This window comes from Otolemur garnettii, unplaced genomic scaffold (assembly GCF_000181295.1).
Source record: "Otolemur garnettii isolate 467f Iridium unplaced genomic scaffold, OtoGar3 scaffold00233, whole genome shotgun sequence".
NCBI lineage: Eukaryota > Metazoa > Chordata > Mammalia > Primates > Galagidae > Otolemur > Otolemur garnettii.
The window spans coordinates 873981-893113 of NW_003852628.1; the positions used below are offsets into that span (position 1 = coordinate 873981).

Below are 19133 nucleotides of genomic sequence, written 5' to 3' on the forward strand. Positions count from 1 at the left end.
CAAAAAAAAAAAAAGTGGTTAGAGAGATGGAACAAAACTATTGATGGAAGCTGAGAAGGAACCTCCAGAAAGGTTCCAGATGATGTGGTCCTGGAAGCCAAGGGAAGCAAGTGGATGAAAGAGAGAATGAAGTTGGGTCAAATACTAAGGGCTCCAAGCATATGAAGTCTGGGACATGACCTGTGGACTTAGCTACACAGAGGTCACTGCTAGAATTTAAGAGAAGCAGTTTGGGGGTGTGTGTATGTCTATGTGGGAAGGTAGGGTTGGAAGTGTGATTGAAGAAGTGGAAATAATGTTGCTAGGCAGCTCAATACATTTTGCCATCAAGGTGAACAGAAAAATGGGGCAGGAGTTCTGGGGAAGTGAGATCAAGATAACATTTTTTTTTGAGGTGGGATCTTGCTCTGTCACCCAAGCTGGAGTAAAGTGGTAAGAATTGTTTTGAGGCAGTGTCTGTGGCTCAAAGGAGTGAGGCGCCAGTTTCATATGCCACAGGTGGAGGGTCCAAACCCAGCCCTGGCCAAAAACTGCTAAAAAAAAAAAAAAAAGAATTGTTTTGAGCCTAAGAGCTTGAGGTTGCTGTGATCTATGACATCATGGCACTCTACCAAAGGTGGCAAAGCCAGACTCCGTCTCAAAAAATAAAATAAAATAATATATATATTTCTATAATATTATTTATTTGCATATATTTATTTATATATAAATATATATATTTACATATACATAATATATACATATATAATATTTATATACATATATAATATGTATATTATACATATATACACATATGTATATACATACATTATATGTATGTATATACATATATTATACATATATGTATATTATACATATTTGTATATATTATTTATATATAAATTTATATTTATTTATATATATTTATGTATATAAATAATATATATACATATATATTATTTTATTATCTGGGCATGGTGGCTCAGGCCTGTAATCCTAGCACTCTTGGACGCTGAGGCAGAAGGATCCTTTGAGCTCAGGAGTTCAAGACCAGACCATTCAAGAGCAAGATCCCATCTCCACTAAAAATAGAAAAATTAGCCATGCGTTGTGGCAGGTGCCTGTAGTCCCAGCTACTCTGGAGACTGAGGCAGGAGAATTGCTTGGGCCTATGAGTGTGAGGTTGCTGTGAACTAGGCTGATGCCATGGCACTCTAGCCTGGGCAACAAAATGAGACTCTGTCTCAAAAAAAAGAAAGAAGAAAATTTTTTTGAGTCTTGCTATGTGACCCTATCTGACTTCAAACAATCCCTCCCACCTTGGCATACCAAAATGCTTGGATTACAGGCATGACCACCATGCTCCACCAAGACAACCTTTCTTTTAGGAGAAATAATAATATGTATGTTGATGAGAACAATGTAGAATAGAGGGATAACTGATGACATAGGAGGAGGGGAGAATTGCTGGAAGATGACCCTGAGAAGATGATGTAGGGATTAACCTGAGCTAGGAGAGGGGACAGTTCATCCCTAAGGAACAGGGGGAAGAGTAGAGTTCCCCCTGCAGGAGAAAGGAGGTAAATAGATGATGTGGAAGCTTTTGGAAGATCTCTTCTGATTGTGTTCTTTCAGTAAAGGAAGCAAAGTCAGTATCTTATACATAGGATAATAGGGTAGAAGAGTGGAAAAGCGACTGGCGTCACCTGAGTGGGCGGGAATTTGCTCAACGCGGGTGGGGTGGGGCGGGGTTAAGGCTGTAGGGCGGGGCTTTGTTCTAAAGTGGCCAGAGCTAGAGACAGGGCATAACTTTGAGTAGTGTTTTGGGGGTGAGAGGGGCCAGAATTTCGGGCAGGGCCTCGCCTGGTGGCCTCAGAGGAAGTGGGCAGAACCAGGCCCTCGGGGAGCTAGGAGATACCCGCACCTTGCTCACCTCCGCCTCACCTGCAGGAGATCAGCTGCTGAGCGCCCGAGTATTCTTTGAGAACTTCAAGTACGAGGACGCACTACGCCTGTTACAATGCGCCGAGCCTTACAAGGTCTCCTTCTGCCTGAAGCGCACTGTGCCCACCGGGGACCTGGCGCTGCGGCCTGGTACCGTGGCCGGCTACGAGATCAAGGGCCCACGGGCCAAGGTGGCCAAGCTGGTACGCGTGCTTAGTCCGGCCCTGGCCCTGGAATGTCCCAGCGATCCCGTCTCTGCGCCATGAATCCCACTCCCCGTCACCGTGGGCCAGCCTTTGCCCTCTGTCATTGTCACTAACCCCACGCTAATCCCACCTTTTGCCCCTTGTCCTCTGCCCCTAAGCTCCTCCCTGGGGAGGAGAGGGAAAGGGAGGGTGACTCACCCAGCCTGGGTGCTGCTCAGTTATTGCTGAGTGACCCTGAACAAGTTTCTTTACCTCCCTGGGCCTCATTTGCCCTGTCTCTAGAAAGAGGTTGTTAGGGAAAATCATGGATGAGAACCTAGAAGTCTTGGGTCCCAGGAGTTGCTGAACCCAAGGTGGCCAAGCCCAGCCCTGAGGCCAGGGTGAAATGAGTCCTACAGTCCTGTTGACTCATTTCAAGATTCTAAATGAATGTCTGCTTTCCCCAGCATTAGTAGTGAAATGACAGGCAGGAAGTGGTGATAGTGTTTTAGGGATAAGATACTCCATCCAACATATCCCCAGCCTGGTACAATACCAGTGGGGCTCTTCCTGTCCACTCCTGGCCTCCCACTGTCCCACCGCCTCCTGCCTCTCTCCTCTCTCCCCAGAACATCCAGAGTCTGTCCCCTGTGAAGAAGAAGAAGATGGTGGTGGTGCCTGGGGCCCTGGGGGCCCCTGCTGACCTGGCCCCTGTTGACGTCGAGTTCTCCTTTCCCAAGTTCTCCCGTCTACGTCGGGGCCTCAAAGCTGAGGCTGCTAAGGGTCCTGTCCCAGCTGCCCCTGCCCGCCGGCGCTTGCAGCTGCCTCGGCTGCGTGTAAGAGAAGTGGCTGAAGAGGCCCAGGTAGCCCGGCTGGCTGCCGCTGCTCCTCCTCCCAGAAAGGCCAAGGTGGAGGCCGAGGTGGCAGCAGGAGCCCGTTTCACAGCCCCCCAGGTGGAGCTGGTTGGGCCCCGGCTGCCAGGTGCAGAGGTGGGTGTCCCCCAGGTCTCAGCTCCTAAAGTGACCCCCTCTGCAGAGGCAGTGAGTGGCTTTGCCCTCCACCTGCCAACCTTTGGGCTGGGAGCAGCTGTGCCTGCTGTGGAGCCTCCAGCTGCAGGGATACAGGTGCCCCAGGTGGAGCTGCCCACCTTGCCCACTCTGCCCACACTTCCCTGCCTGGAGACCCGGGAAGGGGCTGTGTCAGTGACAGTGCCCACCCTGGATGTGGCAGCACCTGCTGTGGGGGTAGACCTGGCCTTGCCGAGTGCAGAGGTAGAGGCCAGAAGAGAGGCACCTGAAGTGGCCCTGAAGATGCCTCGCCTCAGTTTTCCGCGCTTTGGAGTTCGAGCAAAGGAAGTTGCTGAACCCAAGGTGGCCAAGCGCAGCCCTGAGGCCAGGGTGAAAGGTCCCAAACTTCGAATGCCAACCTTTGGGCTTTCTCTCCTGGAGCCCCGGCCCACTGCCCCTGAGGCTGTTGTTGAGAGCAAGCTGAAGCTGCCTACCATCAAGATGCCCTCATTTGGCATTGGAGTGGCTGGGCCTGAGATCAAGGTACCCAAGGGGCCTGAAGTGAAGCTCCCCAAGGCCCCTGATATCAAGCTCCCAAAAGTACCTGAGGCAGCCCTCCCAGACATTCGACTCCCAGAAGTGCAGCTCCCCAAGGTGTCAGAGATGAAGCTCCCAAAGGTGCCAGAGATGGCTGTGCCAGAGGTGCAGCTTCCGGACGTGCAGCTGCCGAAAGTCCCAGAGATGAAAGCCCCTGAGATAAAGCTCCCTGAGATGAAACTCCCGAAGGTGCCTGAGATGAAACTTCCTGAAATGAAACTCCCGAAGGTGCCAGAGATGGCTGTGCCAGAGGTGCACCTCCCAGAAGTGCAGCTCCCGAAAGTTGCAGAAATGAAGCTCCCTGAGATGAAACTCCCGCAGATGCCTGAGATGGCTGTGCCTGATGTGCACCTCCCAGAACTGCAGCTCCCTAAAGTTCCAGAGATGAAACTCCCGAAGATGCCTGAGATGGCTGTGCCAGAGGTTCGACTCCCTGAGGTGCAGCTGCCAAAGGTCTCAGAGATGAAACTCCCCAAGGTGCCTGAGATGGTTGTGCCCAATGTGCCTCTCCCAGAGGTGCAGCTGCCAAAGGTGTCAGAGATAAAAGTCCCTGACGTGAAGCTTCCGGAGATAAAACTCCCCAAGGTGCCTGAAGTGGCGGTGCCTGATGTGCACCTCCCAGAGGTGCAGCTGCCAAAGGTGTCAGAGATTCGGCTGCCAGAAATGGAAGTGCCCAAAGTCCCAGATGTGCATCTTCCAAAGCCACCAGAGGTGAAGCTGTCCAAGGCTCCAGAGGTGCAGCTAAAAGCTGCCAGGGCAGAGCAGGCAGAGGGGATGGAATTTGGCTTCAAGATGCCTAAGATGACCATGCCCAAGCTAGGGAGGGAAGCATCCCCATCACGAGCCAAGACAGGTGAGGCAGGGGCTGAGGTCTCAGGGAAGCTGTTGACACTTCCCTGTCTGCAGCCCGAAGTGGGGGCCGAGGCCCGTGTGGGTGTTCCCTCTCTCACACTGCCCTCAGTGGAACTAGATCTGCCAGGGGCCCTCAGTCTGGAGAGGCAGGTGCAAGTGGCTGAAGTGAGCAAGGTGGAGCGGGCAGAGGGCCCAGGGGTGGTAGCAGGGGTCGGGGAACTGGGCTTTCGAGTGCCCTCTGTTGAGATCGTTACTCCACAGCTGCCCACTGTGGAAATTGAGGAAGGGCAGCTAGAGATGATGGAGATGAAAGTCAAGCCTCCCTCCAAGTTCTCCTTGCCCAAGTTTGGACTCTCAGGGCCAAAGGCGGCCAAGGCAGAGGCTGAGGGGGCCGGGCGAGCCACCAAGCTGAAGGTGTCCAAGTTCACTATCTCGCTCCCCAAGTCTCGGGTGGTGACGGAGGCTGAGACCAAAAGGGTGGGAGAGTCAGGCCTACTGCCCGCCCTTGACCTGTCCATCCCGCAGCTCAGCCTGGATGCCCATCTGCCCTCAGGCAAGATGGAGGTGGCAGGGGCTGATGTCAAGCTCAAGGGGCCTAGGTTTGCTCTGCCTAAGTTTGGGGTCAGAGGCCGGGACACTGAGGTGGGAGAGTTAGTGCTGGGGGCAGCTGAGTTGGAGGGCAAGGGCTGGGGCTGGGATGGGAAGGTAAAGATGCCCAAGCTGAAGATGCCCTCATTTGGGCTGGCTCGGGGGAAGGAAGTAGAAGTCCAGAGTGGGCGCACCAGCCCGGGGGGAAAGCCCGAGTCCACCGCTGCCCAGCTTAAGATCCCTGAGGTGGAGCTGGTCACACTGGGGGCCCAGGAGGAAGTGGGGGCAGACAGAGCAGCAGCTGTTAGTGGAATACGACTGTCAGGCTTGCAGGTGTCCACAACCAGGCAAGTGGTCACTGAGGGCCCTGAGGGGGTACTGAGGGTGCCTCCACTGGGCGTCTCCCTGCCCCAGGTGGAGCTGACTGGCTTTGGGGAGGCGGGTGCTCTCGGCAAGCAGGCTGAGAGTACAGTCCCTTCTGCAGAAGGCACAGCAGGCTATAGGGTCCAAGTTCCTCAGGTGACCCTCTCTCTGCCTGGAGCTCAGGCAGCAGGTGGGGAGCTTTTGGTAGGTGAAGGCGTCTTTAAGATGCCTACCGTGACAGTGCCCCAGCTTGAGCTGGATGTGGGGCTGAGCCGGGAGGCACAGGTGGGTGAGGTGGCCACAAGTGAGGGCGGGCTGAGGTTGAAGTTGCCCACGCTGGGGGCCGGAGCTGCAGCTGGGGAAGAGAGGGTCGGGGACCAGCCCCCAGGAGCCGAGCATACCTTCCACCTCTCGTTGCCTGATGTGGAACTCTCGCCACCTGCCATGGGCAGCCACGCTGGGTACCAGGTGGTAGAGGGAGAAGTGGATGCCGGACACAAGCTTAAGGTGCGGCTGCCCCGGTTTGGCCTGGTGCGGGCCAAGGAGGGGGTTGAGGAAGGTGAGAAGGCCAAGAGCCCCAAACTCAGGCTGCCCCGAGTGGGCTTCAGCCAAGGTGAGACAGTTACTGGTGAGGGCTCCCCCAGCCCTGAGGAGGAAGAGGAAGAGGGCAGTGGGGAAGGGGCCTTGGGTCGCCGCGGCCGGGGACGGGTCCGCTTGCCACGTGTGGGCCTGGCCACCCCTTCTAAAGTCTCTAGGGGGCAGGAGGGGGAGGCAACACCCAAGTCCCCTATGGGGGAGAAATCACCCAAGTTCCGTTTCCCCAGGGTGTCCCTAAGCCCCAAGGCCCGGGGTGGGAGTGGGGACCAGGAAGAGGGTGGTTTCAGGGTCCGGCTGCCTAGTGTGGGGTTTTCAGAGACAGGGGCCCCAGGCCCCACTAGGATGGAAGGGGCTCAGGCTGCTGCTGTGTGAAGGCCCTGGGCAGGTGGAGACCCCCTTCCTGTTTTCCCGCCACCCTCACCCCCACCCCTGTTTTGTGTGTGAGATAACCAGCACTAACCCCAGAGGGCTGGGAGGCAGGTTCCTGAGCAGTGCAGGGGCGGGGGAGGGGAGGCTCTGCCTGCCTCACAGGAGTGCCTGTGTCATACCAAGGCATGTGAATAAAATAATCCAGAGGTAGCCATGTGTTGGGTCTCCTCTTTTGCGGGGAAGTGGGGGGTGCAGAGAAAGGGAGTCTCCAAAGAGGATGTTCTAGGGGTCACTTGAGCCTGGTCTGATGGGAACCTCTGCTGAGAGGGGAGAAACAGTCACCCCTAGTCTGAGAAGAGTTGGGGGTCCTGGGGTAGGCCCCTGTGGGAGAAGGGGCCTGCCTTACAACTTCAGAACTCTCAGGAACCCTGGAGGAGGACTCTGGGAAGATTTTCCTCCCCAAGCATGGGGGCGGGGAACCCCTCTGCTAGGGATCCTACTCCCATCCGGACAACTGCTACCTACCCCAGGAAGGACACCTCTTACATCCCTGCCTTCCCTTTCCTGTCCATCAGGTTTGACAGCCCTATCGGCCCTGGCCCCACCCACAAGGCTCCTCCTGTTCTCTTCTGGACTGTGGGTTTAATGTCTTCACACCAAACGCTTGGCTGCCTCTTTGGACTATGTCCCAGAGTCCTTAACACCTGTCAGGACTGGGTCTCAGCTCCCAGGAACCATGGGACACCCATCCCCTGCCCTAGCCCCACTCAGGATCTAAGCTGCTAGGCTGCCACCTGGCCTCTGGACTCTTCTATGTCTTCTGATGACTCCCTACACTGGACTAAGAAGCTTTGCTGTCCAGTTTTAAGTCTCCCCCAATGGCTCTCCACTCTGTTCACATATCCCCTGCCCTGTCTCAGAGGGTGAGGGCCCCTGCCTGTTTCCTTACCCACTAGGGCACCCTCTTCCTCCCAGCTGTCCCCCTCGGGTCACTGCTTTATCATTCCTAATAGCCATAGCAGGAGCACTCAGTGCTTGCCCCCTGCTCAGCCTCCCAGCATTTGGGATTTCCCCCCCCACCTCACCTGTCCTATCAGTGTTGGCTGGCCACACTTGAGAGTTTTCTCTGTCTCCCTGACCTGACTTCTCAGGGCCCTTTCATCCTCTTCTCTCTTTTCTCCATACTTCTTTCTCCTGGTTCTCCTTGGGCCCTCAGGGTTCCTCACCCATCCCCACAGCCTGCCTGGGCTGTGTTACCCTTCACTGTGGTTTCCACACCTCATCTTTGTACTGACAACTCCCAGACTCTATCTTGCGTCCCCAGCGGCTCTGCATGCCTCCACTGGACATCTCCAGGCACTAGATGCTGTGTGGGTGGTGGCTCAGTGTTCAGCATAGAGCCTCACTGCTCAGCATCAAAGCCTGTCTCTGGCACCCAGCTGGGTGACCTTGGGCACTTTTAAGACTATGTGCCTTGATTTTCTCTTCCATAACATTCCTGCTTCCTATGTTATAAAGACCAGATAAGATTTCTGAAGCACTTAATATGCGTTTAAATGTTTTGATGTTAAATTGCATAATCTGACCTCAGCATCTTTTCCCCCAACTGTTCCTTGTTTATGTCCCCTTCTCAGGGACTGTGCCCTCATGCCAGATCCCTGGCCTGGTCCTGGACAGCTTCCTTACTGCCCCCTAGCTGATCCATGTCCTAGCCTGTCCTCTTGGCCTTCTGAGTGTCTCATCTCCTAACCTCCTACTTCCTTCCCCAACCTCTCCCACCTGGGCCATGCCCCAGACTCCTTCCCAAGCTGGGGGCATCACCCCAAACTCCTTAGGTTGGCATTCAGGGCCTTTTACAACCTGGCCTATGGCAGCCACAGTCTGGGACAAGCGTTTTCTGAACACAGATATGCACACACATACACTATATCCCTCTAGCTCGAAAATGCGTTTCCTGACCTCTGTCTGTAGGTGTATCTGCATTCCTCTATGCTCAGGGTCCTGGCTGTCAACCTTTCACCTGTCTGGCCTTTCCAGGGTTCCACCACTGGGTGGGGGAGGGGCCTAGCCTGGCACCCCACCCCCATTCCAGCCAGGGGCTCAGGTCTCCAACAACAGAACCAAAGCCACTCAGCAACGCTGGAACCCATTTGAGGGGCCTGGGGCCCCTTGTCCCAAGCCAGGAGGGCTTTGGGGGAGGGGTGCAGCCCCTGGCAGACTCACAGTGTGGCCAAAGGGGCGGGGGGGTGCCAGGGAGGTGGGGGCCAGCCTTATCGGAGGGGGCACAAGTGCAGTTCTCTTTCCCCCATTGGGGGGTCTGCGGGGCCAGAGGCGGCGGCGAGGCAGGAGGCCTAGACGGCGGCAGAGCCTGTGGTGCGGGGGTCTCTGCAGGTTGGTTTGTGGCAACAGGGGTACCATGGCCACCATTCAATCGGAGACTGACTGTTACGACATCATTGAGGTGCTGGGCAAGGGCACATTTGGGGAGGTCGCCAAGGGGTGGCGGCGAAGCACGGGAGAGATGGTGGCCATCAAGATCCTCAAGAACGATGCCTACCGCAATCGCATCATCAAGAACGAGCTGAAGCTGCTGCGCTGCATGCGGGGCCTGGACCCGGAGGAGGCCCACATCATCCGCTTCCTTGAGTTCTTCCATGATGCCCTCAAGTTCTACCTGGTCTTCGAGCTGCTGGAGCAAAACCTTTTTGAGTTCCAGAAGGAGAACAACTTTGCGCCCCTTCCTGCCCGTCACATCCGCACGGTCACTCTCCAGGTGCTCAGAGCCCTGGCCCGGCTCAAGGAGCTAGCCATCATCCACGCAGACCTAAAGCCTGAGAACATCATGCTGGTGGACCAGACCCGCTGCCCCTTCAGAGTCAAGGTGAGTGGGGCTGCCCAGGGGCAAGCTTCTCCCAGCTCTGGGCACTCTTCTGACACTGAGATCTCTCTTGTCCCACCTCCCAGCTCTGAGATCTCACCTATCCTGTCTGTGATGTCTCTGCCTTGCTCCTGGCCCCCAATTCCTCCCCATCACGTCACCCCAATTTTGAGGTTCTCTCTACCACTGGCCTGAGGTTGCTCTGGCCCAATCCTGTCCTGTGGGGCTGACAGGTAGGGGGAGAGACAAAGTCACCAAGATAAATGAGTCAAATACAGTATGTGAGTGAGAAGGAGGAAAGATAAAGCAGTGGGGAGACACTGAGATACCAGAGACAGGCAAGCAAGGAAGAGGCATTTGCAAAGAAAGAACAGGGATCTAAAGCCAAAGCCAATTCACTCATTCATTCATTCCTTTTTCTTTTGGAGACAGAGTCTTACTCTGTAGGCCTGGCTAGAGTAGAGTGCTGTGGCATCATCATAGCTCACAGCAACCTAAAACTCATGAGCTCAAGAGATCCTCCTGCTGCAGCCTCCTGAGTAACTGGGACATCAAGCACCTGCCACAGTGCCTGGCCAGCTTTTCTTTATTTCATTTTTTTTTGTAGAGATGGGGGTCTCACTCTTGGTCAGTCTGGTCTCAAACTCCTCAGCTCAAGCAGTCCACCTGCCTCGGCCTCCCAATGTGCTATGATTACAGTTGTGAACCACCGCACCCAGCCTCATTTATTATTCATTCTTTATTGAGCCCCTACTGTGTGCCAGGCATTGTTCTGGGGCATCTAGAGATGCAGCATTGAGCAAAACAGACAAATCCCTGCTCTTGTGGGACTGACATCCTAGTTGCAGAAAGAAGCAATGAACTCAAAAAAAAATGTAAAATACACATGATGTGAAATGGTATTAAGAACAATGGCAAGAAGTAGAGAGAGTGGAGGGGATGAGAAAAGGGGGCTCCTCGCCTTTGACAGGATTGTCAGGGAGGCATAACTGAGAAGCTGAGGGTTTTTTTGTTTGTTTGTTGGTTTGGTTTTTTTTACTTTTCCCCCGTCCTTCTCTTTCAACAGAGAAGCTGAAGTTTGAGTAAAGACCTGAAGGAGGTGGCTCGGTGCCTGAGGCTCAAGTGGCTAAGGCGCCAGCCACATAACACCTAAAAGGCGAGAGCCACATACACCTAAAAGGCACCAGCCATATACACCTAAGGTGGCAGGTTTGAATCCAACCCGGGCCCACAAAAACAACAATGACGGCTGCAACCAAAAAATAGCTGGGCGTTGTGGTGGGCACCTGTGGTCCCAGTTACTTGGGAGGCTGAGGCAGGAGACTTGTTTGAGCCCAGGAGTTGGAGGTTGCTGTGAGCTGTGATGCCAGTGCACTCTACCCAGGGGGATAGCTTGAGGCTCTGTCTCAAACAAACAAACAAACAAACAAAAAGACCTGAAGGAGGTGAGGGAGGTATCGTGGGGACATGTGGGAGACAAGCACTCCAGTGTAAGAATGTGTCTGGCACATGTAAGGAAAAGTGAAGAGGCTGGCGGGGGCTGTAAGAGGGCGAGTGAGGGCAGAGTAGGAGAAGGAGAGGCGGGGAGGTGACAGGGGCAAATTGTTAGAGCCTTGTGGGCCCCACTGAGAACATCTTTTATCACAGGATGTGGATGTGAGCAGGGAAGGGATGTGATCTGGTGAGGCAGCCACCGGATCCCTTTGAATACATGTGAGGGACAGACCGCACTTGGGAGCAGCAGGGAGGACGCCCCTGCATTAGTCTAGGTGGGAGATGACAGGGAGAGGATCAGAGTGGGCGTGGTGGGGAGAGATTCTGTGTCTGTTTACAAGATGGAGCCAACAAGATTTGCTGATGGACAAGGTGTGGGGTGAGAGAAAAAGAGGGGTCTTGCCCCTCATAGGTATAGGTTCTGGTGGAGAGCAACAGAGGCAGAGAGAGGCACATACAAACCAGAGACAGAGCCTGGTAGAGACAGAGATAGAGACAAAAACAAGAGAAAGAATCAAGGACACAGAGGCAGGCAGAGTATAATGACAGGTGCAGGAAGATACCAGGTGAACCCCTGACTGGCTGTCCCTGCAGCTCGACCTGTCCTCTCACCCTCTTCCCTGTCCCCAACAGGTGATTGACTTTGGCTCCGCCAGCATCTTTAGTGAGGTGCGCTACGTGAAGGAGCCTTACATCCAGTCGCGTTTCTACCGGGCCCCTGAGATCCTGCTTGGGCTGCCCTTCTGTGAGAAGGTGGATGTGTGGTCCTTGGGCTGCGTCATGGCCGAGCTGCACCTGGGATGGCCCCTCTACCCAGGCAACAATGAGTATGACCAGGTGCGCTACATCTGTGAGACCCAGGGCCTGCCCAAGCCACATCTGCTGCATGCTGCCCGCAAGGCCCACCACTTCTTTAAGCGCAACCCCCACCCTGACGCCACCAACCTTTGGCAGCTCAAGTCCTCAGCTGACTACCTGGCTGAGACCAAGGTAGGAGGGCAGGTGGGAGGAGGGAAGTTAGTGTTGGGGCTGCTATATCAAGAAAAATCTAAGCAGGACGTAGTGGCTCACACCTGTAATCCTAGTATACTGGGAGGCCAAGGCAGGAGGATCACTTGGGCATAGGATTTCAAGACCAGCCTGAGTAAGAGTGAGACCTCACCTCTACTAAAAATAAAAAACTAGCCAGGTGTGGCAGTGCATGGCTCTATTCCCAGCTACTTGTAAGGAGGTAGGAGTATCAATCAGTTAAGCCCAGGAGTATGAGCTATGATGATGTCACTGTGCTCTCACCACAGTGACAGAGTCAGACTATCTCAAAAAAAAAAATCAATCCCAGCTACTCGGGAAGCTTAAGCCCAAGAGTTTAACATTGCTGTCAGCTCTGATGCCATGGCACTCTACCCAGGGCAACAGAGTGAGACTCTGTCTCAAAAAAAAAAAAAAAGAAAAAGAAAAAACTAAAAACAGGATCTGTGTGAGGCCAAAGGTAGGACTGAAAGTTTATGGCAGCTCCTCTGACAGCTCCCTGGGTAGGGGTATCAAATGAATATAAAAAGAAAAGTCTGGGTTTGACCACAGGGAAGGTTATAGCAGTAAGAGGGAACTGTATTTGGTTCCAGAGAGGACTAGAGGTATAGGACATCCTGTGTGTTAGCAACCAGCAGGGGCTGTCCCCATGGTGCTGGACAGGACCGGAGGTCTGGGGCAAGGTGTGGAACTTTCTGGGATAGAGTGACAGGCTCTGCTGTGAGGATCAGGTTTGGCCTTCCCAGGAGCAGGAGAGCTCCAAGGCAGATACTGGCAGACCCGGAAGTCAGGGGTCGTATGTGGGTCCCCCAGCAGGAGTGCCGAGAGCCATAGTCCTGGATATGTGTCAGCCCTGTGTTCCCTATGCCACCCCCCCAGGTGCGTCCACTGGAGCGCCGCAAGTACATGCTCAAGTCACTGGACCAGATTGAGACAGTGAACGGTGGTGGGGCAGCCAGTCGGCTGAGCTTCCCGGACCGAGAGGCTCTGGCTGAGCATGCGGACCTCAAGAGCATGGTGGAGCTGATCAAGCGCATGCTGACCTGGGAGTCGCACGAACGCATCAGCCCCAGTGCAGCCTTGCGCCATCCCTTCGTGTCCATGCAGCAGCTGCGCAGTGCCCACGAGACCACCCGCTACTACCAGCTCTCACTGCGTGGCTACCGCCTCTCACTGCAGGTGGAGGGCAAACCTGTTGTGTCCGCCACAGAAGACGGGCCCCCCTACTATCGCCTAGCTGAGGAGGAGGAGGCGGTGGGCATGGGCAGCGTGGCGGGCAATGGGTCCTTTTTCCGAGAGGAGAAGGCACCAGGTGTGCAGAGGACCATCGACCAGCTGGATGACCTGAGTCTGCAGGAGGCAGGCCGGGGATTGTGGGGGGAGACCCGCACCGATGTGGTCTCCGACATGCTGACCCCACTTAAGGCAGCTGTCATTGGCCGCCGGGTGCCAGATTCAGGGCCTGAGCCCATCCTGGCTTTCTATGGTAGTCGCCTGGTAGGACGCCACAAGGCCCGCAAGCTACCTGCAAGTTCCAAGTCTGACTCCAACTTTAGCAACCTCATCCGGCTGAGCCAGGCCTCTCCTGAGGATGATGGGCCCTGCCGTCGCACAGGCTGGGAGGATGGAGAGCGTCGCGGGGCCTCTGCTGAGCCACCGGCCATCCCAAAGCGGGATGGGGATGGACCCAACATCAAGGACATGTCCATGGATGCTGAGGTAAGCCAGATGTGTGGGCAGCGTGTAGGTGTTTCTGGGATCTCCCAGAGTTTTCTCCAGGGACACAGTTAACCAGGCCTTGCCTCCCATGTTTGTATTGACTGCAAGTGGCTCAGGGTTATACTAACACACCCTCAGGATGTGATAAGGCTCAGCACACACTAACCCATACTTAGCATATAAGATTTGAAAAGGGCTGGGTGTGGTGGCTCACGCCTATAATTTCAGCACTTTGGGAGGTCAAGGTGGGAGGATCACCTGAGGCCAGGAGTTCAAAACCAGTCTGGATTTGGTTCCTAGGAGGAAGCAAACTCCTGTCTCTAGAAAAAATAAGAAAAATTAGCTGGGTGTGGTGGTGTATGCCTGCAATTCCAGCTGCTAGGGACTTAAGCTCAGGTATGAGGCTGCAGTGAGCCATGATGATGTCATTGCACTCTAGCCTGGGTGACAGAGCAACAGCCTGTATGAAAAAAAAAATGATTTGAGAAGGCCTAGCACTCAATAACCCATACTCAGGGTCGAAGGCTCAGTACACATTAACCCATACTCAAGATCTAAGGCTCAGCAAACACTCATCCTTACTATATGATGAGGCTCAGCACGCACTAACTCATACTCAGGATATAAGATTTAATAAGACTCAGCACACATTAATACCCTCAGGCTAGGATGAGGCTTATTCATCTACCTTCAAGCTGTGATAACTCAGGGCATAGTAATCCACTTAGAAGAAGCAATAAGGCCCAGCACTGGATAAGACCCTGGCACAAGCTCACCCACCTCAGGAAGACGTGACAGGCTCGGTAGACATGAGCACACTAATACTTCTTGGCTGACGCCCCTCTCTTCTCCCCCACAGAGGCCAGGCCCTGAGCTCTTCGACCCCAGCAGCTGTCCTGGAGAATGGCTGAGTGAGCCAGACTGGACCCTGGAGGGTGTCAGGGGGCCACGGGCTCAGGGACTCCCATCCCGCCACCCCCACCCGCACGGTCCTTCCCGGACCACCAGCTTTCTGCAGCATGTTGGCGGACACCACTGATGGCGATCTCACCCTTGCCTATCACTGGGGGCTGTGCTAGCTCAGCTGCTATCCCTCCCAACATGAACTGCTCCTCGAGCCATCCCTGAACCCACAAATTATTCTTACAGAAAGATAGTTATCCAGAAATTCCACTCCCTCTATCCGCAGCACACGGCTGCACATACACCCCAAACATAGGAGGGTGTTGGGGTCTGTCACTTGGCCCCTCGGCCAGACATACAGCAGGAAGGGGACCGCACCCCACTGGCCCTGAGCCCGCCCTCGGCCCTGCTGCCTCTATTTCAATAAAGAACTGTTCGGCAGTCCTGCTTCAAGACTGTTCTCACTGCTGGAGGCCTGGACTGGCTCTGGAGTGGGGGTCCCAGGCTGGCACCCAGGGCTTTGCTCTGAGTTGCTGCACCCCATTGGCTCAGGCTGGAGGCTTGGCTGCTGTCACACTGAGAGGGACAGGAAGTGCCTAGCAGACTAACTCATCTGCAATATATGCTCAGTGCTTAGCATATTGAGAATCCACCCTCAGAACAGTCTATGTCTTTAGCATGTGTTAATCTGAGCTTGCCCAATGCTGGGGTCTCATTGTCTGTGGGCCTCTCCTTCCTACATGTTTACAGGCTTGGCACGCACTTCTTGACTGGGGATATGCTCAGTGTAAATTCACTTGGCAGGCACAAATACACGCTTGATGTGTACACCAGTGTCCAGACATGCTAGTCCACTCTGGGGATAGGGCGATGGCTTCAGTCCATGCTATCTACCCAGGAACATGCTTCCTGTGCAGCACAGGCCACCCCATGCTGACTACATGAGTGTTCAGTCCATGCCAGGCCACCTCATCCTCCACTGCATGCTCCATACATGCCAGCCCATGTGCACAGCTCACTGAGGGCTCAGTACATGCCAAACTGCACTGGTCACATGCTGAGGGCATACCAGACTGCACAGATTGCACACTGAAGAGCTCAGCACACTAAGATGTCCCTACTGGAGGCCCATGCCAGCCATCTCCTACCCCTATCACCCCATGTCACACTACTCAGTCAGGCACAGGCTGTACAGACAAGTTATTTACTTATTATAACCTTGGGCCCTCTTTGTCCTGGAAAGGGGAGTGGGCCAGGGGGCCAGGCCCAACATGCACCCCCCACATCTTTGGGGGCTGATCCCTCCCGCAGTTCTGCTGGGTCCTGGGGCCACAGCATCAGGCCAGTGGGGGCAGAGGTAGAGGTGGGAGAGCAGGGGACAGCCTATGGAGCCACAAAGAGGCAGACAGAAGCAGGGTCACGGGGACAGGGACCAGGACCCAGCATTTGGGTCTGCAGGGGCCCAGCAGGCCTCGGCCTGTCCGCTGGACCGGGCCTCAAAGCAGGCGACAGGCATTGCCCACACTGTCAGCTGAGGTGTCGAGGTCATGGCTGTAAGGGGAGTCCCAGTCCCTCAGGAAAACAGCTTCCAGCTGGCTCCGCAGGCCACCCCGCCCGTTCTGAGTCACCAGCAGTGAGGTGCCCGCCGTCTCTGTGAAGTAGCTGCCAGACCAGTTGGAGGTTCCTGGGGAGGAGGGACAGAGAGTAAGGGCTTGGCAAGGTGGTCAGGCCCTCGTGCCTGGGCCCCCCTCCTGTCCTTGCAGAGGTGCTCAGGATTCTCACCAAAGTAGGTGCCACGTTCAGTCACCATGTACTTGTTGTGGTTCACTCGGGCATATGGGATCCGAGCTTGGGCCTCATCTGCTGGGACCACGAAGAGTTTCTGCGTGGGAGGGGACATGGGAAGGAGTGTGAAATGCAAGGGTCATCAGAGGAGCCCCAGTGTCAGGTAGTGGGTGCGGAACCAGGTCTGCCGGCTGGGGACATGCTGTCTCCCATAGAATCCTTGGGGCCAGAACAGGGCCCCATAGAGGGTTACTCAGTCAATGAAGGCTCTAGTCACCTTGCGTGCAACCCTGTTGCTCTAGAATGGCTTCCTATTCACTCCTGATGTCTCATCTCAGATGTCCCCTTTCCCAGAAGTCTTCCTTGGCCCCTCAGGCTGGAGCAGGTGCTTCCTGTGGGTACCCCCATCCCACTTGACTCCTTTGCCTGGGCCCCCCATTCTGGCCCATGGTTTCCTCATCATGGCATGGCTTGTCCTGGGTCATCCTTGTCAGATGACACATGAGCCCCCTGAAGGCTGTGTCCCCAGTGCTGCCCAGCATAGGGGCTGAGGGATGGCCTGAGGTGTGTGCTTACCACCTGGATGTCAGAGTGGGTGTGGTTGTCCCGCAGGGCAGCCAGGGAGAGCAGGAAGGCGCGCATGGATGGATCAGAGTGTCCCCAGCAGCTGATGAGCAGCCGCACCTTGACACCCCGCTCATAGGTAGCCCGTCGCAGCCCATCATCAACAGCAGGCCAGAACCTGGGGGCCAGAGGTGGGCGCAGGCTAGAGAGGACAGCTTTATCCACAGGCTTCTTGCTCAGCTTCAGGGAACTAACCCTGGGGACTGTTTTAGCTTTTTTTTTTTTTTTTTTTTTTTTTGAGATAGAGCCTCAAGCTGTCCCCCTGGGTAGAGTGCCGTGGCATTACAGCTCACAGGAACCTCCAACTCCTGGGCTTAAGCGAGTCTCCTGCCTCCGCCTCCCAAGTAGCTGGGACCACAGGCGCCCGCCACAACGCCCGGCTATTTTTTGGTTGCAGCCGTCATTGTTGTTTGGCGGGTCCGGGCTGGGGATTCGAACCCACCACCTTAGGTGTACGTGGCTGGCGCCCTAGCCGGTTGAGCTATAGGTGCCGAGCCAATATTCAGGGTTTTTTTTGTTTTGTTTTGTTTGCAGTTTTTGGCCAGGGCCAGGTTTGAACCCACCACCTCTGGTATATGAGGCCGGCACCCTACTCCTTGAGCCACAGGAGCTGCCCCGGGACTGTTTTAGCTTCTGGGAGGACCATCCTATTGCCAGCTCCCAGTTGTGCTCCTGCCTCCTTAAATCCCACATCCTGTCTCATGTTCCCAGCTAACATTTACCAAAACCCAATCCTCCCATCATCTTATCTACTGCAGCAAACTGACCAGTTGTTGTCCTTCTAATCCCAGATCACAAACTCCCAACCCTGCTGCCCTAAACCCAAATACTTTTAGCCTCCATCCCCCAAGGGCCCTCATCCTATTTCTAGCCCATACTTCCTACCTCCTAAACCCCTTATCATGCATCCCCTGCCCTAGGCTTCTAGTCTCCCATTCCTGCCCCCAACCCTAATATTCTCATCCTTGTCTCTGTTGCCCCCAAACCTCATCCTCACAATCCCTCTTTCTCCAGTCTTGAGTGTCCAGATACCTTCTCCCTCTCTCTGTGGCTTCCCTTCCCCCATGTTCCCGTGCCCAGGCTCCCAGCCAACTTTCTGAGCCCCATTACTCCCTCTCCTGTCTCCTCCCCACCTGCAGTGGCTTCCTATACACCACCTGGCCATACCTTCGAGGGTGGGAGAACTCCATAGTGGGCAGGTAGTTCATGACTGCGATGTAGATGAAACTCCGGGCATTGTCCACCACATTGAGTAGGGCCTTCAGGTCTGGGGTGCGGCCACTTGGACACAGGGGTGGGGGTGCACTCTGGAAGTGAGGAAACAGACAGTCACGACATGTGCTCTGCCAGGCCATCAGTACAGTGGCCCCCCACATGGACAGCTCATTATGAGTCATGTCCTGTGGATCTCACTGAATCCTCAGCCTCCACTGAAGGGAGGGCTAATTACATCCATTTTGCAGGTGAGGAAGCTGAGGTCCAGAGAGGGTAAGTGACTTGCCTAAGGTCACACAGCTGACAAATGGAGCCAGGATTCAAACCCAGGCTGTCTGGTTCCAGAATTTATGCTCTAACTCAGTAGTTCTCACCACATGGTCCTTGATCGAGCAGCAACAGCATCACCTGGGAACTTTGTTAGAAATGCAAAATCTCCGCTGGGCACTGTGGCTCACACCTGTAATTCTAGTACTCTGGGAGGCCGAGGAGGGTGGATTGCCTGAGCTCAGGAGTTTGAGATAGGTCTGAGACAGAGTGAGACCTCATCTCTAAAAACAGCTAGCTATAGTCCCAGCTACTTGGGAGGGTGGAGCAAAAGAATCGCTTGAGCCCAAGAGTTTGAGGTTGCTATCAGCTGGGCTGCTACCAGCACTCAACCCCAGGGAGACAAAGTGAGACTCTGTCTCAAAAAAAAAAAAAAAAAAAAAAGCTGGGGTAGGGTCCAGAAATCTGGGTTTTAACAAGTCCCCCAGGTGATACTGAAGCACGCTAAGGTTTAAAGACTCCTGCTCTACTCACTCACAGCCTGCCCAGGGCAGGCACTTCTGTATGCCCAGTGTCACACCAGGCCCTGTGCCTGGCTCCCTTACTGCTCACAGCAGATGAGGAAACAGGATCTAAAAAGGGGAAGCATTGGGAGGAGAGCCTACATCCCCCATGGGAGACCACTGCACTCAAAGAATCACACTTCCCTGCATCCATGCCTTTTTTTTTTTTTTTTTT

General features: G+C 54.6%; 3 protein-coding genes across 5 annotated transcripts in view; 2 read left to right on the forward strand and 1 right to left on the reverse strand.

The window, feature by feature from the left end:
• PRX (periaxin) overlaps positions 1–6484 on the forward strand; it is a 12241-nt gene extending 5757 nt beyond the window's left edge. The window contains exons 3-4 of the mRNA XM_012812933.1: positions 1930–2126; positions 2738–6484. Of these exons, the coding sequence (XP_012668387.1) occupies positions 1930–2126; positions 2738–6484 (3944 nt within the window). The remainder of the gene's footprint in view (positions 1–1929; positions 2127–2737) is intronic.
• A 2090-nt stretch (positions 6485–8574) lies between these two features.
• On the forward strand, positions 8575–14945 carry HIPK4 (homeodomain interacting protein kinase 4). The gene is made up of 4 exons (XM_003802110.2): positions 8575–9362; positions 11487–11843; positions 12762–13601; positions 14461–14945. Exons 1-4 carry the CDS (start codon positions 8898–8900, stop codon positions 14638–14640), a joined length of 1842 nt encoding a protein of 613 aa, XP_003802158.1. The 5' UTR covers positions 8575–8897; the 3' UTR covers positions 14641–14945.
• Positions 14946–15692: 747 nt separating this feature from the next.
• The window catches only part of PLD3 (phospholipase D family member 3), a 22744-nt gene continuing 19303 nt past the window's right edge, over positions 15693–19133 (reverse strand). For all 3 annotated transcript variants that reach the window (XM_012812935.2, XM_003802112.3, XM_012812936.2), the window contains 4 exons: positions 18081–18220; positions 16866–17031; positions 16287–16386; positions 15693–16188 (listed from right to left, as the gene is read on the reverse strand). In XM_012812935.2, coding sequence (XP_012668389.1) covers positions 16001–16188; positions 16287–16386; positions 16866–17031; positions 18081–18220 — 594 coding nt within the window. In that variant the 3' untranslated portion in view covers positions 15693–16000. The remainder of the gene's footprint in view (positions 16189–16286; positions 16387–16865; positions 17032–18080; positions 18221–19133) is intronic.